The sequence below is a fragment of the Sceloporus undulatus genome, unplaced genomic scaffold, assembly GCF_019175285.1.
Source record: "Sceloporus undulatus isolate JIND9_A2432 ecotype Alabama unplaced genomic scaffold, SceUnd_v1.1 scaffold_19, whole genome shotgun sequence".
Lineage (NCBI taxonomy): Eukaryota > Metazoa > Chordata > Lepidosauria > Squamata > Phrynosomatidae > Sceloporus > Sceloporus undulatus.
In genome coordinates this window covers 1,867,322-1,894,997 of record NW_024802941.1, presented here as the reverse complement: position 1 = coordinate 1,894,997, position 27,676 = coordinate 1,867,322, and the positions used below count along the sequence as shown (strand labels likewise).

At 44.7% G+C, this 27,676-nt stretch overlaps 1 protein-coding gene across 1 annotated transcript; it reads left to right on the top strand.

The window, feature by feature from the left end:
* Positions 1–7,418: 7,418 nt before the first annotated feature.
* Positions 7,419–27,443, top strand: LOC121917456 (gap junction beta-7 protein-like). The gene is made up of 2 exons (XM_042443437.1): positions 7,419–7,460; positions 26,410–27,443. The coding sequence occupies exon 2, from the start codon at positions 26,437–26,439 to the stop codon at positions 27,232–27,234; it is 798 nt and encodes a 265-aa protein (XP_042299371.1). The 5' UTR covers positions 7,419–7,460; positions 26,410–26,436; the 3' UTR covers positions 27,235–27,443.
* Positions 27,444–27,676: the final 233 nt, after the last annotated feature.

The window sequence follows — 27,676 nt, the reverse complement described above, 5'->3', positions numbered from 1 at the left end:
GCGTGGTGCGTGCGCCATGGGTGTGCGCACCATTTTGTTTTTGTTGCACTAGCTGAAAGCTGCATAAAAGGTGCCTACGTATGATGCGCACGCACTGTATTTACTATTGCTGTGTGTGTTTTTAGCTTTTATTTTGCAATGCCCTTCATTTTTATTGAATGTCACATTTGTGGTGTCATGTCCTTCTTTGCAGTTATGGCATCGGATCACCCTGGCTTCAAATGCATGAGAGGATAATTTCATGCAAGACTTGAGGCAGGTCTTATATAGGCCTTCCTTGTGTGCTACTCAAAAGCCGAGAGCCGGAAGAATGGATGCTAGCTATGCTAGCAAGAAATGGACACATCTCAGAGGCCATTTTGCTGTGCACTAAATGCTCTTGTCAGTCTGTTGGGGTGGCAATCAGCAGCCACGCTAATGGACCCACCCCAGCAGACTTACCCCAGAATATGTGGCATGGCATGCAACAAAATGGCCTCAGATTTGGGGGGGGGGGTTTCTGTTGTCCAGTACAGCTGGAACTTGCGCTTGCTGCTCTTGGCGGTACAGGTGGCTGAGAAAGTAGCACATGAGGCATGATTCTGGGATGCTATGTCTCACTTGCCAAAGAAGAGGAAAAGGAAGAAGAAGAGCAGAACCATGCCAACCAGGATCTCAGTTGGTGAACTCTGTAGCATTAGTAGGATAAGGACATTTTGGTGAATACCAAAGGCTCAGGTCCCTGGAGAGAAGGGCTGGTGCCTGCTCTTGACAACTCAAGAAGTATATTGAGGCATCCTACATGGCCCTTATAGGAGATTAGACTTCATCCTCCAAATATGGGACACCCCATACAAAATGGGACACTTGGGAATCTTAATATAGTACAGTTTTCCCTTCGTATCCACAGATTCCTTATCCACAGATTCAACCATCCACATCTTGAAAATATTACACACACACAAACACACACACACACACAACCAAAAAAACCCAAACAAACCTTGATTTTGCCCTTTTATATAAGGCACATACTTTTACTGTGCCATAGTATATAATGGGACTTGAGCATCAACGGATGTTGATATCCACAGGGGGTCCTGGTGCCAAACCCCAGCAGATACAAGGCCCACTGTACAGTGCTGGATTATCATGGGATCCTACAGACATTACTCAGCAACAGCTAAAAGCATGCACACTATCATACATAAATATGGGGGGGGGGGACTGTGTAAATGTTCATAGATTTCTATACATTCACCTGTAAAATAATTAGTTGGTGCATGCCTGGGATGATAGAAGTGAAAGCATGCTACGAAACAGAAGGTTTCTGCTGATCACAGGTAAAAGTAATTTTATACCTATTCTATTTTATTTGGCTTTACATTTTGATTTTTATTAACACCTTTGTGGTCTAATGATTTTATCCAGTTTATACATGGACGTGGTCTTAACTACTTTTAATATATTTTATTTAGATTATAACATTTTATTTTTCTAAAAAAAAGATTTTAGTGTTTGCCGCTCAGATCTTTGGATATAGGTTGGAAAATGAATCTAGAACTTAATTATGTTAACTGATATAACTATTAAGTTTATCACACAGGGGAAATCCTGTGCAAAAATGGGGATTTAAATTGGAAAACCCTCCACAAAAGCAGGTTGATTTTCACACAACATCATTGTTAAACTAATGTTAACTGGAACAGAAAGTGGAGGGAAAGTAGACAAAAGCCTGCTTTCCCTCTGCTTTCTGTTCGGGTTAACATTAGTTTAACAATAACATTGTGTGAAAATCAACCCGCTTTTGCGGTTTCCCCCCAATTTAAAGCTCCGAAAGTAAAAAATTCCAAAAGTAAAGAGGAGTAGCTTTTGTTTACTTTCCTTTTGGGTTAACACTAGTTTAACAACGACATGTGTAAAAATCAACCCACTTTTGCAGGGTTTTTTCCTACCTTTTAAATCCTGTTTTTGCACAGGATTTCCCTGAGTGATAAATTCCTATGTCAACTGATATAATAATTAATTAATTAAGTATGTATTTTTAAACACTTTTATCTTTTAAACTATATTTTATTCTTTTACATGCAATCTGTTTTAATAGTGTAATAATTTAATTCTGTTTTAAAGTAACATTTTTAAATGTTTTTAATTGTACTGTTTTAAATCTTGTAAGCCGCTCTGATTTCCAGTTTGAGGGAAAGGGCGGGATATAAATAAATATAATAATAATAAGATTAACTGATTCTCACTGGTAAGAACAAAAGACAGAACAAAGGAAAAATGCAGAAAGAGTGAGAATGGAAGATTATGTCCTCTGGCCTTTTTATAAACTTCCATCAGTGTCAGTGTGATGGCACAGTAAAAGTCTCATCTAGGAGCACACTTAGATATGAAGGTGCTTTGCAGAAAAAACAGTTAACAAGCCAACCAATCCATCCAATCCAGTATTGTTGAAGGCAATCAGCAGTACCTCTGTTTAGTACGATTTCAGGCAGGATACTTTCCTTATCCTACCTGAAGATGCCAGTGATTGAAAATGGGACGTTCTGCACACAAAGCAGATGCCATGCCACTGAGCTACACCCACTTCCTTTTGTACGCATGGTTGCATTCTCAAAGTAAATGACACACAGGCTGGGAGGTTTGTTTACACAGTTGTGTTTCTTTACACAATCTCTTATGAGTTCTCATATTTCACTCCCTGGTGGATCATGAAAACATACCCACAGCAAAAGTTGCTTTGGGGAAACTTTACTTTGAAAGGCAGTAGAGAAACCTTTAAAATAACTTAACGAAATAAATTAGGAGGCTTTGAGATGGACAAGATTTCTTTCTTTCTTTCTTTTTCAAAAAAGATCAGTTCTATATATTTGTAACATTTCCCTTCTTTCTTTCTTTCCTTTGGTTTAGAACCCCCTGCCACCCTTTACAGGGGGATTTTGTCTTCTGACATTTATTTAGGGAAGATATGAGTCTAGAGAGTCTAGGCAACAAACAAGGGAGGACCAGAGAACCAGTCTGCACTGGGGCCCTTCACAGACCAAAATCCACATACTCTGTTCATCTCTTGGTCACACTGAGTGTAACCTCAACCACGGCGTCTTTAGAAACAGCCAATCTATTTCATGCTTACCTTTTTCTGAAGTGTGCCATATCTGTGTCTATGCAGAAGTGAACACTGTGTGTTACTCCCTGGTAGGTGTACATATGGCAACCTGTTTCTTTTCTTTTCATCTCACTGAAATGGATAAGTAGCTGCAGCTTAATATAAATACCAGTTACATCAGGGAACATGATTTGAGAGCACACTTCATTGGTGCTTTGGATGAGAATGATCCTTTTTTTAAAAAAAAATTATGAGAACAATTGCTTTGATACTCAATGCATATTTTTATGGTGGAAACCTTTCTGTGGTGGGGGGATTGTGGTGGGACTGTGTGCTCCTGTGATGCAAGAGGCTATGCTGATAGTAGCAGTGCCGCTAGTAGAATCTCCCAAGGAGGAGCCGGACTAAATATGCCAAACAGCTACTGGGCAACTGCAGTAGTGTGAGTGAAGCTGGTGGCGGATCTCTCAGAGACAACGGGAGTGGCACCATTGGTAGTACTGTGCAAAAGGCAGCAAGGTAAACTCCTTTTGAATGGTTTTACCATGAAGACCCTATGATGAGATAATCCAAAATGAAACAAGAGACAGTGCCAGGTGAAACTTCCAGCTTGGAAGGCACTCAACGAGCTATGCGGGTCCAGCAAAGGACAAATGTGAGTAGCACTGTGGCTAATGGTTCAACTAGCCTCAAGGTAAAAGATTATTCAGCTATTGACATGTTCAGAGGTGAAAGGTATATCCAAAGCAGCACAACACATATGATAGGAACATGGAATGTAAGAAACATAAATCAGGAAGTTAGATCTAGAGTGTAGAACAAGAAACTGAACCTTTAAACATTGCAATACTTGTGGTGAGTGAGCAAGTGGACAAGGATGGGACATTTTGAGTCAGATACTTGCACAGTGCTTTAATCAGGAAAGGAAAATCTAAGAAATGGGGTGCCATTAATAGCGAGGAGAGAACACTTTCTGGCTCCCAGAGCACCTTCTGGCTCCCAGTAAATTAGACTTAGTAATACAAATCTATTTTATAGATTTTCAAAGAACTGCAAAAAAATTCAGCAGAAAACCAGCCTGTGTTTCATAGATTATAGCAAAGCCTTTGATTCTGTAGATCATGAGAAACTTATGGCTCTCTCTTAAAGAAATAGGCATGTTGCAACATCTGATTGTCCTGATACATAACCTGTAGTCAGGTCAAGAGGCGCCACCATGATGATGCTGATGCCGTGCAGCATCTGCACTCGTGACGTATGCAACATGCCACAAAAAGAACCCGGAAGAACCAGGTTCTTTTTACTTTGGAGGGATGCTGTGCGATCTGGCTGCTGCGGCGTCCCTCTGGAGGGAATCGGGCTGCTACCAGCCTGCCCTTTTTAACAGGTACGTACCGGGCCTAAGCCAAACTGTGCAGCGTCTCTCTGGAGTAAAAAGAACCCTGTTCTTCCAGGTTTGTTTTGTGTTGTGTTTCGTGTCGCCATTGGTGCACTCGTGACGTAAGCAACACGCAGCAATGTGCAGACGCTTTGGGTTGTCATCGTCATCATGGCAGCGCCCATGTGGAGAGGATGCCACCATGATGACGACGCCCATACATACTAGGGCTAGGAAGTGTGCAGTTGCCATGTGCTCCCTAACCCTTGTACTGGCGGCAGCATGCCACTTTAGGCCAGTGTGTACCAGGCCATACTGAAAGTCATTCTTGTGAAAAGAATCTAGCTGTAACAACAAATAAAGGGTGGTATGGGTATCATAAGGGGGGTGTTCTAGAGAGCTGTGGGCCGCACCAGATGACACCCTAAAAGGGGGTGACACCACTACTTCCCAAACACCTGCCTTTTGGCAGAAACAAGCCGTGGCATTTGCCTGCATTCTTTTCAAATGCTGGAGCTCAGCAGCTTAGAGTTTTTTTAAAATTATTTTTAAAATAATTTAATTTTTTTAGTTTTTAAAATTCTTTTAAAATTTACTTTAAAAACATCACATCTTACCAATTTTTTGCTTTAGCCACACGAAACTATGTACATGTAAGTACATTTAGGCTGTGTATACAATATTGTAATTTAAAGGTATAATTTTAATATTGCTAGTTGCTTATGTCCCAACTGTTGCCATTGCATTTAGTGATATATGGGAATTACAATTTATGAGTAAGATTAATACAAAACATATTACTAAGGATTCTGTATGGTGTGGTATAGGAAGAGGTCAGACGGGGGCTGATACCATGAGTTACCACACTCGGTGATGCCAATCCTAGTGACACCACTGAGTATAAGAATGAGAGGGGCAAATGTGCTTATCAATTATAACAAATGAGAACTGTGCCCATCATGAATGGGCAATGTTAATGCTTCCTGTTTAGTTCAGACAAATAATATCTCTGGGATAATATCTCTATAGTCGCTGAATAAAGGTCTACTTTTAATTACTGAAGCTTGATTTTCTGAACTTGATGTCCTACTGGACATGACAGTTCTACAAATACCATGGACTGCTAAAAAGACAAATAATTGGGTCCTAGATGAAATCAAGCCTGAATTCTTCCTAGAAGCGAAGATCACTAAACTGAAACTTTTGCACTTTGGACACATCATGAAAAAACAGGATTCACTAGAAAAGACAACAATGTGAGGAAAACTGCAGTGTAGATGTATATTGTAACAACACCATTGAGACTGACTAAAGAAAGAAGTTGGCAGCATGAACTTTCGTAGACTTAAGTCTACTTCCTCACATCCATTTGGAGGGTGCATCTGAGGAAATAAACTTAAGTCTATGAAAGCTCATGCTGCCAACTTCTTTCTTTAGTTAGTCTCAAATGTGCTACAAGATCTCTCTACATACTGATTGCACAGACTAACACCGCTATATCTTTGAATTCTGCAATGTAGTTGGATAGACTCATAGAATAGAATAGAATCATAGAATCACAGAATTGGAAGAGACCACAAGGGCCATTCAGTCCAACTCCCTGCCATGCACGATTCAATCAAGGAATCCCTGGTCTTGAATCTGCAATATCTAAGCAGAGCTGTTAATGACAGGATGACTGGGAAGGCTTGATGGCAGTTAACAACAAACAAACAAAAAGGGCTTTCTGGACATCAGTGTGAGACTGACTTAATGGAGTGTAATGCACAACAGAGGCTGGCAACTGCAATGGGTCTGGAAGCTGCTTTTCTGCTAACAAGACTCACCAAATGCTACATATTCTCCCAAAATAGCCCCCTAGCCCCCCCAAACTTAAGTGGCTGAAATGCCACTTCCATTTTTTTAAAAAAAATGATGTTTATTATGTTTAGCAGTGTATGTAGGGCAAGCTGCAACCTACTGTATTTAAAAAGTAATTTTGCTGCTCTTGGAGGCTTCCAAAGAAAGCTAATTTGCCCTTTTTGGGGAGGGACAGAAAAGGAGTGGTCCATGGACTCTGGCAAGATTGAGATGTGCAAAAATAAATAAATAATAAGCAAGCAAGCTGGGGAGGTGGTGGCCACTTGTGGCCTCTGGCCTGTACATTGCCAACACCAGATGGCGAGGTTTCTGAGGAGCTAGCTCATTCTCCTTGAGGTCCAGACTAGTCCCCCCCCATGTTGTATTCAAGGTGGTTTTTTGGTGTGCGTGTATGTTTTGAGGAACATTAGGCCAAGAGTGAGTGACTGGTTCAAAGTCACCAGGAGTGCTTTGCAATTGCAGCCACCTTGCCTCATTCAGAAAATTTTACTAGTGGTCAAGATAATGCCATCTTTGGTCCTGTACTGGGAAAACAATGGGATGTAAATTAAACAAGTGAACAAAATCTTCAGCTTTAAATCCTCCTGTATTTTCTCCACTGCTTCTTCCACCTTTTTGCCACACACCCCAAACCTGTTAAAATGTAATAGCAGTGCCATTTTTTTGGGAGGGGTGTGCTGGGAACTCTCTGGAAGCAACCTCAAATAAACTTCATTGCTGACCAGGAACTGGAATGCCAGTCTCTAGAGACCAAGCCAGACATGCTTTCCTCTACAGCACGCTGCCTTTCAACTTAACCTCTAACAGAAGAATTTTCCAATTCTGCTCCAGCATGGGAAGCCCAAGTATGCTATTTAAAATATATAAGTTCAGCAGCAATGCTATTCAGTTTGAGTTTCTGTTTTCTCTGACACTCCTCTGGACAACAGGAGGCATGTGGTGTTCCTCATTTGAATAGTATGCTAGAAGAAATGATCAGGTTACACCTGTTTAGGTTACACTGCCTAGGAAACCACCGGAATCACTTTTCAAGACCTGAAGCTGTAAAACTCCCTTTCTGGGAAGAGGAATCATTAATTTTTAATGGTACCAGAAACCTGCTGTGTTCTCTGACAACCATCTGCTGTTATATAGGTAAGTCTGTTTTCCACTTATCTTAAACAACATGTAAATGTCTTCCCTTTTAAACAGCTTGATAGTAAAATAGCATTTAGATTCTAAGTACGTCAAATTCAACAAAAATAGCCTTGCAGAAAGGTTTTGCTGGAAAATGTTTAAATTCTCAGGAAATACAAATGAAGCGGGTTTGCCTATAGAAACAGACAAATGCCATGCCATAGTGGATATTAAAATCTGTCCATCTGTGATGGATGATTGACGCTGGACTTTCAGATGACCTTCTGGCCCACCATGGTTTACTGCGACATTTTTTTTCTATGACAGTTACTTAAAAACCTTTTAAAACAATTATCCGGATGACACATTAGCATTTGTTTATATGATATTTTTGGCAACCTCATATATGCCACTAAAAGAGCCTTTCTCCCCACCCAGCAAAACAGAATGTCTGAAATGGAATGAACTAAGGTGAATTAGATAATGTGGAGAAGGTGTAATAATAGCTATGTGTAAAAATGTACACAAAAAGATGATGTTATAAAAGATACATCCATTGAGAAGGGTAGCCTGCTAGATTTAATATGGCCTCAATTGACATCTAGTAATTCTCTCAAAGAGCTTGTCCAAGTTAATTTTTGGACTACAGTGCTCAGAATCCCACTGCCACCATGGTTCAGTGGCAACGTTAGGGGTTTTTGAAAGGTAGCGTTCCCCAAAAAGTAATTTCTAAAATTGGTCAATAATTATCCATATTTGCATTGCCAACAACTTTATCTAGGAGGAGTCACCATGCCAGTCATTAGACAAAGAAACAGAGGAAAAGTGAAAGAGATATAAAGGGAAAGTGAAGGTTTAGAGACAGGAAGATGAAAGAGAGAGAGAAAACAAAAGAGAGTACATTAAAATACTATCTAAATGCTTTGAAGTGAGCTCCATGTTTTGTGGTCCGGAAAGGCTGAAGGCCTTTGCTAGATAGAACACTGTTTCTGTGTCTTTCATTGCAAGTTACAAAGGAGCACTGGGAAGGCACAAGTTAATTCTCCATGACAGCAGGACAAGTTATATCTGGTCAATTTTTCTTACTATGAACTTTTTGAAAATGCAGCATGTGTAGTCTTCTTAAAGCAAATGGGACTTCACAGTGCAAGTGAATGTTGCAGACAACAGGACAAAAGCTACAGACAATTTATGTCAAACAGGACATTGCACTGAAGATCTGTGAGAGTATTCAATCCATTTTTAAGGGAACCCATTATGGAATGCTGCCAGTGCCACAAAATTGCTGAGAATAACTTGAGCCAAAACACACATGAACCTGTCTGGGGTATTACATTCTCTCTGAAGCATCACAAGTAGTGAGCACCTGGCATTTTGGCAGGGGTAGCAGGGGGTATACGTCAGCAAAGCATACAGGAAGAAACAAATCTCTTGATGTTACACAGAAATTGCTAGAAGGGTAGATATATCAGTCTGCTGTTGTAAAAACAACAACCAAGAGTCTTGTGGTTATCTTAAAGACTTGCAGGTTTCATTTTGGCATAGTTTTTTAATGGACTGGGCCCATTTCATCAGATGCAGTCTGATTAAGTGGGCTGGAGCCCTTGAGAGCTTATGCCAAATAAGACTTGTTATGTCTTTGTGCTTTAGATAAAGGTGTCCCACTGAATTATTATATATTACCCCATTTTAGGAGCTGAAGCTCATAGGCTTGGTCAGTGCCTTTTTTACACTTAAAAAGGACATTTTGTGTTCATCTCGCATTTCCCCAATGTTTTAGTCTTTCAACACCATGCCAGCAGAGTACACAATGCAGCAGCCACTCCCTTGCTTGTAAAGTTGTTGTGTTAAGCTAGAAAAAGACCTGCAGTGTGTGCCTCCTGACTAGATATGTACGGTATAATCTCTTTAAATGTGGCCCAACGTTCTACCTCTGGCATTGCAAGTACTTATGGTAAACTTCATTATCTATAAAGTGTAGGGCAGCCCCTCACCAAATTTACACTTCTAAATTGATGGCAGGAACAAAAGCCCCTGTGGAAAGTTCATGGCTTAATTTGGCACCACCCATTGATATTTTCCAATTTCCCTCTTGTTTTTGTTTTCAAAAATGTCTAGGCTGGAGTGGACAACTGTGTAGGGGCAGTGATCAATTTCCCCATATGCTTCCCAGCACACTGGGAATTACACAGAAATACTTCTGGTCATCAATTTGAGCAAGGTCTCAGCCAAAGGTTTTCACAGGCCAGGGGAGGGGAAATGGCCATTTGTGTGTATTTTGGGCCATTTGGTGGTTTGTTGGGGGGGGGGGGCAGGCAGAAAATCAACTGAAAATCACACTCAAAGACTAAAAAAGGGAGAGTTTTGAGAAGACTAATGGGAGGCATTCTGGGCCCTGCAAACCACCCCTTCGGGTGAGCTTTTTGAATGTGGTAGTGTTACTGCTAGTTTTCTAACATACCTTTATGAGTTTCATGGTCTTAACTATCCCCTTTCTTCAGATGGTATTATGTATTACTAACTATATGTGAAAATGCAGCCATCTATTCTGGCTATGTTTGTGGGGACCTTCTGCTCATTCTACTTTGTGCAACTCAGCACTTCTGCCCCAAAGTCCTGGCCAGAGTGCACCACTGCAGTGGAAGCATGGCCTTTCCAATCATGGTTTGGGCAATTCTTGGAGTTATAGTCCAGGCAGCAATTTTTCCAAGCTTCATTCCTCATAAGAATGATTGTGGGCAATAGGACAGAGCTGGTTTAGGACGCGTGTCCATAGAACTCAGCTATTGTTTATTGCTGTCTGGTGAGTATTATTTGTTTCTGTCTGATGTAGAACAGCTGCCTGTAGTATGAATGCCCACTCCAGAAGCTGAATGCATCATGGGATCTAATTTGGGATTACTCACAGGAATCCAATGAACCTTGAACAAAAATGTAAGGTACACCCATGTGACCAAAGTAGGCCAAATTTCCTTTGTGGCTGCATGACATCCTGTCCTGAAAGGCAGCTCCTCAATTCTCTTTTGCAGCTTCAAGGAGAAATATTGAGATGTTGTGGAGGGGAAAAGGGAACATTTTGGCATGTATAACACATCCAGTGCACACTTTGGATTTTGGCCAGTTTTGTTAAAGCTTTAGGACAAGCATGTCCTACATGTTTTTTTTTAAGTATGCATAATTAGGAAAGCTTGTACAAGGTAATGTTTAACTTAGTAACAATAAGAAACAAGGTCCTTAAACTTAATTATATTCATTAGCTGTTTTTGGTTGGTTAGGTATCAATTCTCTATCTTTGCATTACATTTATTGTGAAATAAGTGAGAAGGTTTGGACTCCACTGATGCAAGGACCTCTCTGTGCTCTGGGTGTTATGTCTCTCACCATTGTAAAATCTGTGCTAATGCTAGATCCCCCTTTATTATTTGTAGCAATATGTTTTGATCAAGGAGAGCTCGGCTGCAGTGTGTGACTGGACAGGAGTGCCTGGAATGGTATGGTGGCATGAGTTTCTAATATACATAGCTCAGTTGCTCTCTCATCTAAATGCATGAACATTTGTGAATCTTACAAGAATGGGGAACATGTGGTCTTCTAGATATTGTTGGACTGCAATGCCTGTTATCCTTAAACACTAGCTATGCTGCCCAAGGTTGATGGGGGTTTCAGTTGCAGTTCAACATCTGGATGCCATGGCCATCTCTTATCCAAATAATTTATACAGGGCACATCTGCACAGACCATTTATATTGGTTTCCCCCACAGAGCCAAAGGCTTGATTTGACTATGGATTGTCTGCACATAAAAAGGTCAGTCCTGCCATGAATCCAGGCCATCCCTCCCTTAATCCTCTTTCAAAAAAACTCACCATTTACTCTAGGGCCCCATTCCCACTGGCCTATAACGCAGATCAGGATGCGAATCATGGGTGCATCGTTTCCATTTAAGCATGCATTCGACCCGCATTGCTCCGATATCGTTTCCATTGGAATTCGAATCTGAATCAAATTATCCTGAAAAACCTGAATTATAAGTCGATAAACTGGTTTTAAAAAACAGTGGCTTTTTAGTGAGTTTTCCTGTGCCTTCCTAGTCTGATTTGGGGCAAAAGAATGGGAATGAAAGGGTATCTGATTCGGGAACCTGGAGATGGGAGGAGCAGCGCTCAAGGGGCTGACCTGGGGGTGTCACCCTCTTTGTTCTCTTTCTGCATTGCCGGCACCATTTTCTTCTGTTCGCATAGCCTTTCCCCCAGTGGATTGGGAAGCAAGGTAAGACGATCGTGCTACATTGAGCTCCAAATGCAGCAAACACATTACTCCCCCTGCAACCTCCCCTCTGCTCCACATTCATAGACCGATGTATGAGGAGAGCCATTGAACACCATTTTATACTATTCTTTTTTCTTTTTTTCGCCTCCGCCTTAGCGCCTGAGCAGCAGATGGGCTTTGCAGTACATGCCTGCTTGATCGCCCCCCCCAGACAGCCCAGGGAGCAATGGGGGAGGCAAAGGGATTGGGGGGAATGGAGGCTCCTTCTCTCTTTCCCAGAGGAACTATGGGAAGACACAGGAGAGCCTGGACACCCCGGGGATCTGAGGGGGGGATCGAGCCTTCTCTTCTCTCTTTCCCAAAGGGAATCTGGGGAGACACAGAAGAGCCTCGGATGCAAAGGGATTTGAGGGGAATAGAGGCTCCCTTCTTCCTTTCTTGGAGGGGAAAAGCGCCTAAGCGACTGATTGGCTGTGACGTTGACAGCTGATTTTAAAAAAAGAGGTCCCGGAAGGGCAATGGGAACGGGGAACAAAATAACCCGCTTCAAATTACCACAGGGAAAATACCAATGGGAACGAAAACAGTGGTAAAAAAACCTGGTTCTGTTTGCACCCGTTTTTAATGGGAACGATGGGTCAGATTCGATTACGACTCAGGAAAAAAAAATCTGAGTCAGAATCGCAGCAAAATAAGCCGCTTTTTTGCCCAGTGGGAATGGGGCCTATATCTTCTTAGAAAATCCAGAGCATTTCAGAGCTCTGCCAGGTGGCTGTCTACACAGTGTCCCATTGTGCCACCTGCCAGTGGTGATGCAAGTGGCTCCCAGTGAAGTCACACCGAGACGCCCAGCCATATGATTGATGTTGGATGCATTTCTGGCCTCAGAGGGAGCAAATTGTGCCAGCTGAGGTGGCAGGTGGCACAATGGGATGCTGTGTAGTCAGGTACTTGGCATTGCTCCTGAATGCACAAGTACTAGGGAATTCAGGGCAGCTTCATCACCACAGAATATTCTGGTCAGTGTAGATCCACCTGTGGATCCTGTCATCACACCATTATTTAAAGAATGTTCTTGGAATCAGTTGCAGAAGTGGATAGAAGTCCATCTGACAGGGATGACAACAAAACCTTGAGTCTAACAAACCAAACATGGCTCTTAAACATTGGTTGTACAACCCATGTTTATTTGAAAAATGCTGACATGGTTTTGTAAAACAAAATATTTTTACTGTATTTTAGGATCCTCCCTTATTTGATGGGGCACAATCTAAATTCTGAATGGTTATAGCCTGTGATCTTCTCTTACGTTGTCTAAACCAGTGCTTCCTAAGCGATCCTATGTGAGGGACTGGCAATTATTTTTTTTTCCAATGTGCCAGACTTCAGTACCATTTCTGTACTCAGTAGCTACAATTATTTCTTTATTTCCTGGAAACTCATGAGGCAGCTGCAGCAGATGACTCAGAGACCAGCACCGATCTCAGGACCACCACTGCTTTGAATAGCACTGACATAATCTACACAGTACCATATATATCATGGGTTTACTTACAGTTGTGTAAGTGCTACCTGTAACAGTAGTTCTTCAGTGGTCATCTGCGATCATACAAAGGGTGTTCACTGCGCCTGCGCAGTGCCTGGTGCCTTGCTCGGAACCTACTGAATCACAGGGCAGAGTTTAAACTCTGCAACAATTTGAAAACTTTTTGGCGGTAAAAAACTCCGCCCGGAAACGTTATAAGGCCCTGCATTTCCGGCTTTTTCCCCAGTTCCGCAATTTTTTCCGCCAAGCAGGCGATGGAAGAGCAATGTGAGCAGGACACGGAGGGGACGGACGGGTGGGAATTTGTATGTAGTCGCTAGAATGACCACTCAAGAAATACTGTACGGTAAGCAACCTGTCCTTCTTCTTCGTGGTCGCTGCGAATCATACAAATGGGTTTAGACTGACAAGCTAAGGTATGCGGCGGAGGGAGTGTTCCTGAAGACTATAGCTATGGTAAACCAAAGGTATATTTTATACAATAAAACAACTTGAACTATAAAGAGTCAGTCTTTTTGTTCATGCACAGATCAAATAGCAATAAACTTTCTAACCTGAGAAGGGAACAGGGTCTGCAAGACCGATCCCATAGACTTGTGCAAACCAACAGTCAACGACAAAATGTAAACAGTGTCAACTGTTACAAGAGTAATAAACACAAAACTCAGTAGTGCAATCAAGGCAACCACCCTGAAACAACACAGCCCTCCCGAAAGCTGCGTCTCGGATGGCCCTGGTGTCGCAACCTATAGTGCTTAATAAAAGTCAGAGGTTGGGATCAGAACAGCAGCCTTGCAGACATCAGCCAAAGGAATCTATCCCCGACAGGAATGCGAGGAGGCTGGCCATTGACCTTGTGGAGGGACCGACACTGCCAGGGAGAGGATTGCCTAACAGTTTCATAGCAGAGGTGGATGGAACCACCACCCATTTGGACAAGAACTATCGCAGACACAGGCAACACTTTCTTCGTTCGGTTCGAGTAGCATTGGAAAAGTCTCTCGGACCGACTTGAGGCAGCAGTTCGTCCAGGTAAAATGCAAGTGCGCGCCTGACTCCTGACATGAAAGAGAGTGCAGGCGTCGCTCCGCAATCCCGACGTCGGGTTGGATGCGAGAGTGGGCAACCAAGGTACTGCACATGTGGAAAGCAGAAACACAATCTTCGGCAAGAAGGTTGATGTCTGTACGGAGGACCACCCCCCTCACCTGTCCTTTGTGGAACCTCAGAAATGGCTGGTCCCCTCCGTAAAGCACAGAGTGTCGCTCACACCGCACGGCGGGCAGAGGTGATGGCCACAAGGAAAGCGGTTGTTTCAATTCAGAGTCTCAGTCGCTGTGGCATTGGTTCAAGGCTTGATTGAGAGCGACAGTACCGACTCCAAGCTCCAAGCGCGCGTTGGTACGACACAGGAGGAAAACAGAATGGGCACAACCCTTCGGAACACCTCACCAAGGGGTCGTTGAGAAAAAACCCTCCCCCCGAACTGGTATTTGGCACAGATGGCAGACAGTAGTCATTTGATGGAATTGAGGGACAGCCCTCCATCCAAAAATGACATCGAAAAACTCCAGCACACTGGAGTGGACACCGGTGCAGGAGACAAGCCCTTTGGTCAAGGAACAGGCAAAAAATCTCCTCCATTTCAGGGCATAAGAGCGCGGGGTGGAAGGTCCCCTCGAAGCCAGGATCACCTCCTCACTGCCTCCGAAAGCGGTCAGGGCTGAACCGCCAGGCGAACCAGCGCAGGCCTGATGTCCGGGGTGGGAGAATCCGTACGTCTTGGATCGACAGCAGGTCCCGGACGAGGGTCGAGACGGAGGAAGCCATCTCTGGAGAGATGGAGAAGGATGCGAACCACGGCGTCTCGGCCACCACGGGGTGATGAGGATCGCATGCAAGCGGTCCGGTGTAATCTATGGACACCACCCTGATATGGAGGGAACGAGGAAGGCGTTAGAGGAGCTCCCCCGTCCCCGAGGAAAGCGACGCGTCTCCGAGGGATCCGTCCATTCGCCTTCCCGGAGCAGAACTGGGACAGTGGCTGTTTCCAATCTGGTCTCGAAGAGGTCATCACGGGGATTTTCCCACCGTCAAAGGTCGCGCCGTCCTCGGGAACGGAGCCTCCACTCGTGGCACGCCGAGGGGGATCTGCTCAGGCGATCCGGCCAGTTCGTTGTCCTCTGCCTCCTCCGGAAGATGAATCGCCTGAGGAGGCGTGTCCTGTGGATCACCGTCCCAGATGCGGAGCGAGTAGGTCGAGCAGGGTCCCTGGACCTGGTACACCTGTGTTTTGTTGATATGTAGTACATCACGGTGGTGTTGTCCGTTCTCTGAGGACCACCTTGTCCATGATAACGGATTCGAATGCCCTCAAAGCTTTCTCCACCGCCAACATTTCCAGAGCGGTGATGTGGAAGAGCTCGGCTTGGGTAGTACCACCGTCGTTGATGACGACCAGGTCGAGAAAGTGAGCGCCCCTCCCTCGAGGGGGACGCATCCGGTGTAAGGGTCAGCGGGGGCTGTGGCAGATGAAAGGGCATTCCGATGCACAACGTTGTGGTCGTCTAGCCACCATCCCTGAGAAGCGGCTATAGGTCTGGTTACCCAGTGAGCCATTTGGATGGAGGGTCTGTCATCGGAAGAGAAGGCCGAGAGGAAACAGGATTGAAGAAAGGTCGAAGGCGGAGTCTTGAACAAGGTGTGACGAAAGGTGTCGAAGCATGTGACCTAGAGAAAAAAAAAATAAAAAGAGGGCGACCGCCGGACATCCCTGGCCCCACCCTTCTGTGAGAGATGCAAGCCTGATCCGAGGTCGTCAGCGCCTGGAAACGGTCTGAGGGAAAAAGGCGGAGGCATGTTTCCGGAGTCGAGGATGGACCCGAGGGAACTTGCCTGCCTGGAGGTGGGAAGTGGGACTTCTCCTCGGGTGATGACCATCCGAGGGAGTCCGAAAAGGCGTAAGGCGAAGGAGAGTGCCTCCTGCAGCTCTCTTGGGACAAGGACCCCCTTTTGATGAAGTATGGCCACACCGGTGCCATGCACTTCGTGAATACTTCTGTCTCGGTGCCGGGGTGCAAGGCTGGAGGGAGGACGTGTAAGTGGTAGGGCGAAGAGCCACATCTAAGGTGAGGAATCGTCGATGAGACTCTCGGATCCCGAATGTGGAAAATCGGCATCCTTCAGGTCGACGGTTGCAAACCACAAGGCCCTGATGGAGCATAGGCAAATGGGGGCCAAAGTTACATTCGAAAGCGACGTATTCAGAAACAAACAGTTTAATTCTCTCAGTCAAGGATGGGGCCTGATGTCACCCATCCGCCCGTCGGTACCGTTAAGTACCTGGAAGAAAAGGGCCGAGAGAATTGCTCGGTGCGGTAAAGGGGAGATTGCCCATTTTTTCAAGTAGAATGCGCACTTCGTGAGAGGGTGGTCCGAGGGGGGAGTGGACATAAACGCTCCGGTTGGAGGGAGCCTCTTGGAACTAGAGGGTATATCCCCCTGTGGACATGTTAAGAACCGAGTCCGATGTATCAAGGCCCAGGTGTTAAAAGGGCCTCAGATGTCCAAAAAGAATAAGGGCGAAGGTGAACGAAGTGAGCTGCGCCCCTTCAAGGGTCTCTTCTTTCTTCCCCTGGGCCGGTGTCCTGCCGCGGGACTTTGTGGTACCGGGCGGGAAATTGGCGACGGCCAGAGGAGAGGAAGACGGCGAGGGAGAACGGCGCCTCGGTGAGTCCTGTTGTTGAGGCCTGTCGATCTGAGAAAAAGAGCCCTGGACTGACCTGCGGCGGCCAAGACGGTGCCGCCTCCATTGTCTTGAAGGGCGAGAATGGGGCGGAAGACATCCCGTGCGTCTTAGCAGCAGCCGTCATTCTGAACTTTGCGGTCGAACGCTAGTCAGTGGTCGGCGTGGAAAAGGCCGGTACTGGGCCAGTGGCATTCCTCATGGCCGATTTAAAAAGTTGGCCGTTGAGGGCAGATTCCTCCTCTCAACCAGGCATGCCGGCGCAGCGGCGAGAGATGCTGGCCATGCCTAGTCCACGCAGTCGGCTAGTTCCTGGAGGCGGTGATGAATCCAATTCACCTAACGAGTGGGCCCGCATCACACGGATCTCGCACAAGCGAACGTGTGGACATCATAAGGAACGGCAGGGACGATGGGCGAAATCCCCTCCATAAAGGCGCCTGGAGGTAGGCCCCCATATATGCATTGTAGGTTTAGAGACCGTCACGAGGAGGGCGGGCGCCGAGGAGTAGGCCGCCGTCGCCAGGCCATCCGTCTTTTAGTCTCGGTCGCTGGGGGAAGTCGCGTGTTTGGCACGAAGGTCTGCTTGTGCCCCCTCGACAATGCCGAGTTCGGCTTGGATGGTCGGTCAACCAATGGACAGCCGGGGGGGCGATCCGATACAACAAAAAGCGTTTCGACCTTCCTGGAGGACGCGGCGAGCGAAGTCGGAGCATCCCCATGACTCTTGCACGAGGGACTGCAATGAAGGCAGCATCGGGATGCATGGTGGGGGTGGGACACGACCGAGGACTCGGCGTTCTACACGCTAACCGGGTCGCGGGCCTCCTCATTCAGGCGGGGAAAGCGCGATGTCAAGAGTCCGGCACATCTAATGGATGTGCCGCATGAAGGAGCGAACATCATCGGTAAGTGAGAGGAGCCCGGGTGATGCATCTCCCCTGCGGTGAGGGCCGTCGGATGGGTCGTCCTCATCCGTCCGAAGGTTCCCCCGCGATGGGGCAGGGGAACTGATTGGAAATAGGAGTCAGATTTCCAGGGGAATGTCCGTCACCCTGACTTGGGATGGGGTGCGAGCTCGGGATCTGTGGAGCCAGTGCTTGGAAGGCGGGCGACGAGGCACCGAGGATGAGGCCACAGCCTGGGAAGGATTGAATGTTGTTGTCTCCTTGGGGCATCGCAGGTCGCAGTTTACGAGCCGGTGAACTCCCGGCAGGCCTTCTCCTGGGGCCCGACTGTAGTAGCTTTGAGTTTTACGTGTCACAGAACATGTCCGTGTCAGCCCCCCCACGGCTCATCGGTGTCAGAAAACGGGGCAGCCTCCTCCTCAGAACGATTGGACCGAGAGTAGAGAAGGCTCCCTCTGAGGAGAAAGGGTTCCTGACGGCGGCGAGATCTTGGAGTGCGGCGGAGCGGTGTGGTCGGCACCGTGGTCGCATGACTGTGGGCGTTCGCCTCAGGGCACGAGGGAGGTCCTCTCCTAGTCTCCGTGGAGGGGGAGCGTTGGCTCTTGCTTTTGCTTGCGGGACGCTGCTCAGCTGACTTGGCTGGGGCGCTGCGACCTCAGTAGGTTTCCTTAGTCCGTGGACTGGACTTGGACTTTTTTGGGTGGAGCTGCCTCGGTCATCTCGGGATGACGACTCTTTTTGGAAGACGTCGTAGTCACCGCCAGGTTTCAGGCGGGAAGAAGGGGTTGTTCCGGCAAGTCACAGGGCAGGACAGTGGGTCCCTTAAGTGGGTCTTGGCTGGCTTAAGCCCTCTCGATGGTGCTGCCTTAGCCGAAGGAAGACGCCTCCATCTCGGGCAACACCTGGGAGCGTGTCGGGATGCCTTCCGACGATGCTTGGAGGACGGTAGCCGAGGCAGTCCGGACCTCTGCCTCCGACGCTCTCGCGGCGCGAGCCCTCCGGGGATGGCTGCCTCCCGGATCTCTCCCTGGGCTCGAAACCCTCATCCCGGCGTGTTCTGGGAACGCTTGGAGGGTTCATCGGTGCCACTGGTCTCGTCGGGGGACCACGGGTCAAATCGGAGGTGGTCGGAGACCGTGTCCCGGCCGGGACGAGACCACAACTAGAAAGCGCTGGCCCGTGAAGAAAACGGCAGGCGGAGCGGCCGGGGGGAGCGAGACGAGCGGGGACGTCCTCAGGACCGTTCCCAGGGGCCAATAGCCGAGGTGAGCCGGGACTCCCGGTTCTTCCTGGCTTGGGAGGACAGAGACTTAAAGAGGTGCAGGCTCTGCATCATGGTCTCTCCAGGCAAAACAGCAGGAGGAGTGAGGGTCCTGGACGGGCAACTTGCCCCCGCAGACAGTACAATTTTTTGAAGGGCGCAGGCAATCGTTTCCGAGTCGTCAAATCCGAGGGAGAATCAAGAGCGAAGTAGAACAGCGAAGAAGTTCCGAAGTTTAACCGGGCGGAGAGAGAGTTGGTCAAAACAGTCCCGAGGTCGAAAGTGAAAGTGGATTCCGTTAACAAAGCAGAGCAGCGGAAGTTCCCTAGAAGTAGATAGCGCGGCGGAAAAAAGGAACTGGGAAAAGAGCGGGAAGGCAGGGGCCTTATAACGGGTGGGCGGAGGTACCGCAAAAAAGTTCAATATGTTTCAGAGTTAACTCTGGCCCAGTGATTCCAGTAGGTTCCGAGCGCAACGGCGCAAGGCGCGCAGTGAACCATTTGTAATGATGCGGCAGAGACCACGAAGAAGAAAGGCAACTACAAACAGCTGGGTCAAATAATTAAAGCTTAAATTGCACAGGGGACTGGTAACACTCTCTGATGGAGGCAAACATTGTAAAGTAACGCTGAGTTGGATTTGTGTAGGCTGAAAATACAAGTACCATTGCAGTGGTGAAGACCCAGAAACTGAACAGTTACGTGATCAACTTGAACAGTGTCCATGCTGGGTTGGGCAGGATTTGTGTGGCCATGTGACTCATGTTGCTTGTCAAGTTTGGTGACCCAATGGATTTCATAGGTTGTCTTGACAAGGAATACCAGAATGGCCTTTGCCAGGTCTTTCCTCTGAAGTATACCGCCCTCGAAGTACTACCAGGCTAATCCTGCTTAGCTTCCACAATCAGATGGGATCTGTAACCTTTAGGGGTATTATGTGTTAACAAAAAAAAAGTAACTTCCCACTATTGAGAGGGATCCTCTGCCCATCCAGATGTTATAGACTAACTAGGTCAGTGGCCAGCTGCTGGGATTTATGGGAAACAGCACCCAGAAACATTTAGAAGGCTCCCAGCGTCAACTTAGGAACTGATGCTTACGGAAACACAGGTCACTAGTGGTCCTAGGAGAGAGGGTAGGGTATTTATTTGAGTGTTAGAATTAGAACTCTGGCAGAACCAAGGTTGGAGTCTCTGCTCCACCATGGAAACTTACTGGGTAACCCTGGGGTATGTCATACTCTCTCGCCCTCATAGAAAGCATGGCAACCCGCTTGAACCAGTTTTTTGCCAGAAAAACCCTAGGGTCACCATAAGTCAAAATGAATTGAAGGCACACAGCAACAAGGTGACCCACACGTCAAATTGAGGGAAAATCTTGAGTGGAGTGCTCAGGATTTTGTCCCTGGGGCTGTCATTCTTCACATTTTTAGCCAATGACTCAGATTATGAAAGTAGAGGAAATGCATGTCAAATGTCCGCGATGAAAAGAAAACTGGAAAGTGTGCTAACATATTGGAAAAACAGGACTTGATAAAAAAGAAAACCAGGTGAGATAATGGATGAAATTCTAATAAAGCAAATACAATTCTGCAGTTAGGTCACAAACCCCAACTAAACAAATGTACAGGTATATAAATGGAGGAACTTGGCCTAGTAGTATACTTTTGTGGAAAGATCTGGATTATACTGACATAAGTTAAACTTGATCCAGCAGTGTGATACTGTAGCAAAGAAGCAAATAAGATTTTAGCTATTATTATTAGAACCATGGTTGTGTTCCAGTCCAAGGGATGTAATATTCCACTATATTCTTCACGAGGCCAAGCCGCATCTGGAGTACAGTTGGGCCACTCTATCCACGGATTCTTTATCCATGATTCAACCATCCATGGCTTCAAAGTATTTAAATATATATATAAGTACTGAAGTCAACCTAGATTTTAGCATTTTATATAAGGGATACATGTTAACTGGGTTAGTGTATTTAATGGGACATGAACATCCATGGATTTTGGGTATACACGAAGGTCCTGTAACAACCCTCATGGATACCAAGGACCTGTATGACATTTATCTGGGCACCTCATTTGAAGAAGGAAACAGATAGCTGGAGAAAGCTCAGAAAAGGCAACAAAGGATGGTAACAGGAACAAAACAGAAAGAGGAAGGTTGAGCAAGCCGGGCATGTTCAGCAAGAGAAGAGAAGACTGAGGATGACATGATAGCACTCTTGAAATACCTCAAGGTAGACATAGAGATGAAGGTGCAGCCAGGTCCTCTGCTGCCCCCAGGGTAGGGACAGGTCTAATGGGTGTTGTTACAGAAGCAGATATCGATTGGAGTTTTTAGTTTTAGAAGACTTCTTGAGAGTGAGAGTGGCCTGTAATAGAATCAATTGCCTAGAGAGTGGTGGGTCTCCTTCTCTAGGTGGCTTCAAAAAGAGGCTGGACAGCTACCGCGGGGTCTCTACTGGAAATCCTGCTTGTAGTGGTGGCAACTCAATGCTCTATGAGCCTCCGTCCAGCGCGATGAGTCTACCTGATCTACAGAGTGAATTTTACTAATAAAGCCACTCAGCATAACTTTTCGCAAGTAAGTGATGTGGTTCCTGGTCCCATACGCATTTTGAAATGCCTAAATGGGAAAAAAGGGTAGGGTTTAGAGATAGGCTCAAGCCCCTATGTTTTATCTATAACCCTTAATTCTGATCCCAGAAACTCAGAGCTGCCTTGGATTGAGCAGTTGATAGGAAAGGGCTCAACATATACGTAAATATTATTTAAAGTACACAAACAAAAAACTAAAATATGCATTTAGCCTTCCTCACCCTCCTTGGTACATGAGACAGAACACAGAAGTAATTCAATGGCCCTTAGCAGACAAAGGTTTTGCAGCTCCATCGGATTCACTCCTGATCCATGCGAGTTCATGTTAAAATGTGATGTATTATCACATGGATTGCGTTCTATGGGAGTACTTCTGAGCCAGAATCCAAAGTCCAATTCCAAGTGACTCCTGAGTTTTGTGATTGGGTAACAAGTGAATCAACAAAAAATATTGTTTCCAAGCCCACTTTGATTTCCAATCCGAATTGTCTGGTGTGGAATGCAAACTTTACTTTACTTCCATACTGGTACACACCCCCCAAAGCTCAAGTGCCAAATTTCCGCATGATGCAGTGGCTGCAATTTTGCTCCATTTGCTTCAGTACTCCTTCAGAACAGGGCACATAATATTTCTTTAATAAGAAATAATAATAATAAGAATAAGAATAATAATAATAATTTCCTTTCCTGCTTTTTCCTCGGCTGGAAGCAAAGGTACCCAAAGGAGAACAAAGCAACCCTGGCCTCCAGCCTAGGGAGAGGCAGTAAAGAATTATTATTAATTAGGATTATTATTATTATTATGATGATTATTATGCTTATTATTATTATTCTTATTAATAATAATATCATCCTACTAAGAATCATAATTCCCTTTTTTTTTTTACTATCAAACCATTTATTTTTTTGCCCTTCTCAACAAGGCTGGGGCGGGGTACCCACCGAAGCATAAGACACTGGCAAATAATAATACTAATAATAATACTAAGAATAAGACTAATAAGAATAATATAATATATATTAGTTTTGCTGAGGCACCAGAGCTCTCTGGCAGAGAAGGCTCATGTCCTCACAACACTAACAGTTTCCCAGAATTCATAGCCTGAGCCAGGACAGTGAAAGTGGAGTCAACTGGATTATGTCCTTCCCCAGTGTGATGCAATCTAAGAAAGGCAACTGTTACACAGGGAAGGAGAGTGGAGGGATTGATTCAGGAAAGTGGTAGCGTTAGGGAGCATTGGGAATAAGGGAACCGGATCATTTCTGCACTCCTCCAAATGGGTCCTCCGTCAGATCGCCTTTCAGCGCTACAACGATTATTTTTGCAGAGAAGAATTTTTTAATAATAATAATAAATGGATGTGGGCTCTGACACTGGGGATAGATGTATATGTTGCTGAAAATGGATGAGAATGACAGGAGATGATGGAGGGGTGGGCTGAAAGAGATGAGGAAGAAATGCAGTGGAGGATAGATATGGGATGTGCGGAAATGGATGGGGGCTCTGACTGAGGACCCATTTTGGATTGGGCTGCCAGGGATTGGAAAAAGAAAGGGAGGAAGAAACGTGAAGCTGTCATTCTGTGAGGCAGCATTCACATGAAACTGGAACCAGGAAATGGCCCCCTGTCTGCACCGCCGGAAGTGGCAAAGATTCCAATGCGTTCAGACCGACCACTGAGCATGCACGAGGGTCGCCAATTCGCATTGGTGATCCGCATGTAAATGTACTGGTGTGGTAATTCAATGTGCACTCAGTCCGCTTTGCACTCAGGAATCAAACACATTTCGTTCTTCATGTGGGATAATGCTCCATGAATTGGACTTGGATTCAAATTGAACTCTTCTTCCCCTTCACTTCAGATTGGCTCTGGATTTTAGTTCAAATTTCACGTGTGATAAGGGCCAATGATTATTCTAGCTATGGTACACTTTACATTCATAGTACAGACCATGCCAAAAAAAAAATCCCTAAAGGCTGTATGTTCTTGTTACTTCTAGTATTCCATCTACCGTTGGATGAAACTGTTAGTGCTAGAATCAAATTAAGGCTAGGATTCTGTTGTTTTTGTCATGCATTTGTATGTTTTGACCATGACGTAACGTCTGTGCTCACTTCACAATTGTGCAAGTGACCTTTGGCAAGTGTAATTGTTGCAAATTGGATTCTTGGATGATGCGTAACTATTCAGCAGTGCCTTCAATACTGGCATTCAGCAGAAAGGTGGCATAGTGCAACCACTGATGAACTGTGGTTGTGTGCCTTTAAGTTGTTCCCAACTTATGGTGACCCTAAGATTACCCTGTCATGGGGTTTTCTAGGGCTGAGAGTGTGTGACTTGCCCAAGGTCACTCAGGAGTTTATCAGACAAGGGAAACTGGAAGTATAATCCAATGGCAATCTGAACGCAATCATGGGGTTTGATGTTATTGCGTGATAGACTACCACACGCAATTGCAGGTAATGGCGAGCTATTTTCGGGCAATGAGAAATCAGTTTGAACCCAATTCGAATTTGCATAAATTCACTGAACTAGTGAATTCACATAAATGCATTCTGGCCCCACTTTCTTTTCATTCGAAATTAAGAGAAATTCCTCCTGTGTGATAAATTTCTCAGTGGGCTTCCATGGCAGAGCGGGGAATTGAACCCTGTTCTCCAGAGTAGAAGTCCAACACTCCACCCACACTGGCTCACTGCTTAACTAAGTTAGTGCAAATTAACACTATACAGGCAGAAGGGAGGATCTCAGCTGAAGTCGCTTCTGTATGGCTCTCTATTAATGCCTGACATCAGACCACCCCATTCTGCAGTCAGTTTAGCCACATGGACGCTTGACGTTGCATTATCCTTGCATTGCCTTGTGGCACCTGAATAGGTTAGTCAATTACAAAACACATTTTACACACTTAAAGGCCATTATCTAAGATAATTTAGGACTGAAAGATTGCAATATATACATTGTACTTATGATCCTCGGAGACTAGATACTGAGAGTGTATCAGGATACTGGAAGGAATAATCTTTTATTGTGTATGATACAAGAGCAATGGAGTGCTATTTTGTAAGAAAATACTGCCACCTAGCAACAAAATCATAGAACTGAAACTGATTTACTTTGCAGGCTTCAAGGTTTGATTCTTGTTATGTACAGTCAGATATAAATTCTATTGAATTCAATGGAATTTACAGCAAATAAGTTTTGTATTGGCAAAGAGTCTCAGGAAACAATTGGGAATCTATAGAAATACTCATTTTACTCTATAAAGCAGGTATGCCAACGAAAAGTAGATTCCATTTCAATATTTGATAAATTATTTGACTAAAGACCTTGAAATACTTAAATTTGTACTCAATACAATAGATTAAGTGGAATAGGAAGTAATTTAGGGCATTTAAGACATTGGCATGAATGCATTCAAATGAATTCAGAGCTCTCCGGTAATAGAATAATGTAATAAATAAAAATATTCATTGTTCTTTTTGACAGTGGAACAGATTGCCTCAGAGGTTAATGGACTTTCCTTCTCTGGAGACTTTTAAACAGAGGTTGGACAGCCATCTCTCAGGAACGAAGAATTAGGGTTAATCCTGAATGAAAAACGGAAGCTTCCTCTACCCAAACTGACCTTCCCATAATGGGCTATTTTGTACATATGGCTTGTGGTTCAGTGGCTCCATCCCAACTCAGCAGAAGTGAAGGTTTAATCTTGGAAATCCTCCAAGAGCTTGCAAAATGGATACCCTCCTATGCCAAAAACGTCAATCCTAGCTTTAAGCATTATAGAAATGATGTTGAATAGTAGTCCAGTAGTGGAAGAACCCCACACCACTTATCTCTGCCTCTTCCACTACTTTATTTATACCCTGCCTTCTTTCCAAAATTGAGACACAAGGCAGCTTACAATTATTACAATATAGTAAAAAACAGACAAAAGTTCAGCATTATTAAATCATTAAAAATAAGTTTAAAAGGTCCAATTTAAAACAATACACTTTAAAAGGGTATTAAACCAATAGCCATTTGCAAGTCCTAAAAGCCCATCAGGGAGGTAAAACTTTTACCTGCCAATGGAAGGACAGCGAGGGAGCCAGCTAACTTCCCTAGGAAGACAATTGCAGAGCTTAGGGACAAGCTACGTATGGTTTCTTCTAGTAAATGAAAACAAATTGTCCCTAGTGTCTCTCTTATGCATCTTTGTACCCTAAATTCTAAGATCCTTGAAAGAGCAAAACAGGAATAGAAAGTTCTGTTATTTCCAGTTTACAAATAGGAAGACTAAGGCTGCATCTGCACAGCAGAAATAATCCAGTTTGACACCACATTGTCAAGCTCAATGCTGTGGAATGTTGGGAATTGTATTTTTTTATGACACCAGAGCTCTCTGATAGAGACGACCAAATGTCTCACAAAACTACAATTTCCAGAATTCCATAGCATTGAGCAATGGTAGTGCAGTATCAAACTGGATTATTTCTGCAGCGCAGCCTGTGAGGTTTCTTAAATAGGTCAAATGTTGTATCTTACCCTGGTCTAACTGTCACTCCCCCCACAACCAGTAATGTAATTCAATTTGGATGCTTCCTATTTTCGATGGACACTCTCATATGGTATATTTGTTTTGTTACAGCGTCTTGCTTTTCCTGAAGTAGAAGAAATGAGCTGGGGATTTCTCCGAGATATTCTAAGTGGAGTGAATAAATATTCAACTGGAATTGGCAGAATTTGGCTAGCTATTGTGTTCATATTCCGCCTGCTTGTCTACGTTGTAGCTGCAGAACATGTCTGGAAGGATGAACAGAAGGAGTTTGAGTGTAACATTAAGCAACCTGGCTGCGAAAATGTCTGTTTTGACCACTTTTTCCCAGTTTCCCAAGTAAGGCTTTGGGCCTTGCAACTGATCATGGTCTCTACTCCATCACTTCTTGTCGTTCTCCATGTGGCTTATCGCGAGAGTCGAGAAAAGAGACACAGAACCAAGCTCTACAAGGACCCAGGGAGTATGGATGGTGGATTGCTATGCACTTATCTCATCAGCCTCCTTTCCAAAACAGGTTTTGAAATAGGTTTCCTCTTTCTGTTTTACAAACTTTACGGTGGATTTGATGTTCCCCGCCTGGTGAAATGTGATATGAATCCATGTCCTAACACTGTTGACTGCTACATATCCAAGCCCACTGAGAAGAAAGTCTTCCTCTATATTGTGGTGGTGACGTCTTGCTTGTGCATAGTCTTAAATGTAATTGAATTCAGCTATTTGATTTTCAAATATTCTATCAAATGTTGCTTCAGGAATTATATCAAGAGAGCTCAAGGCTCCAAACGTGAAAACAAAAGGTTGAATCCTACAGACCACAATGGAACAACCTTGCCTCTTGGAAATGATTCAACCACTGTCTTTGGTATCCATGGTGCAGATGAAAAAAAACCACCCATCAGCCAGCTTGAAGAATAAAAGCACACATTACATTAAAAACACACACATATTAATTACTTTAAAATGGATACTGAGATAATAGGACAGCTTGAGGATTTTAGCCAGCAGGCTATGTATGTTTTTTTACAAATAAAATTATTTTACGGTTCACCAAGATTAAAGAGCCAGGTACTGGTTTGAATGTTGTACAACTCTGGAGAGCAGGGTTCAAATTCCTGCTCAGCCATGGAAATCCAATGGGTGACCTTGGGAAAGTCACACACTCTCAACCTCAGAGGAAGACAAAGGCAAACACCCTCTGAACAAATCTTGTAGTGAAAACTCCATGATAGGTTCCCATTGGGGTTGCTATAAGTCAGAAATGACTTGAAGGCACACAACAAGATTAAGGAAGATTTAAAGATAGACTTTCCTCTAAGTTAATGTGTGAACATTTAATGTTTATGATAGAAAATATTGA

What these genes read in the sequence shown, in the direction of transcription:
- LOC121917456 (XM_042443437.1), top strand. Translation starts at nt 26,437, where the DNA reads ATGAGCTGGGGATTTCTCCGAGATATTCTAAGTGGAGTGAATAAATAT.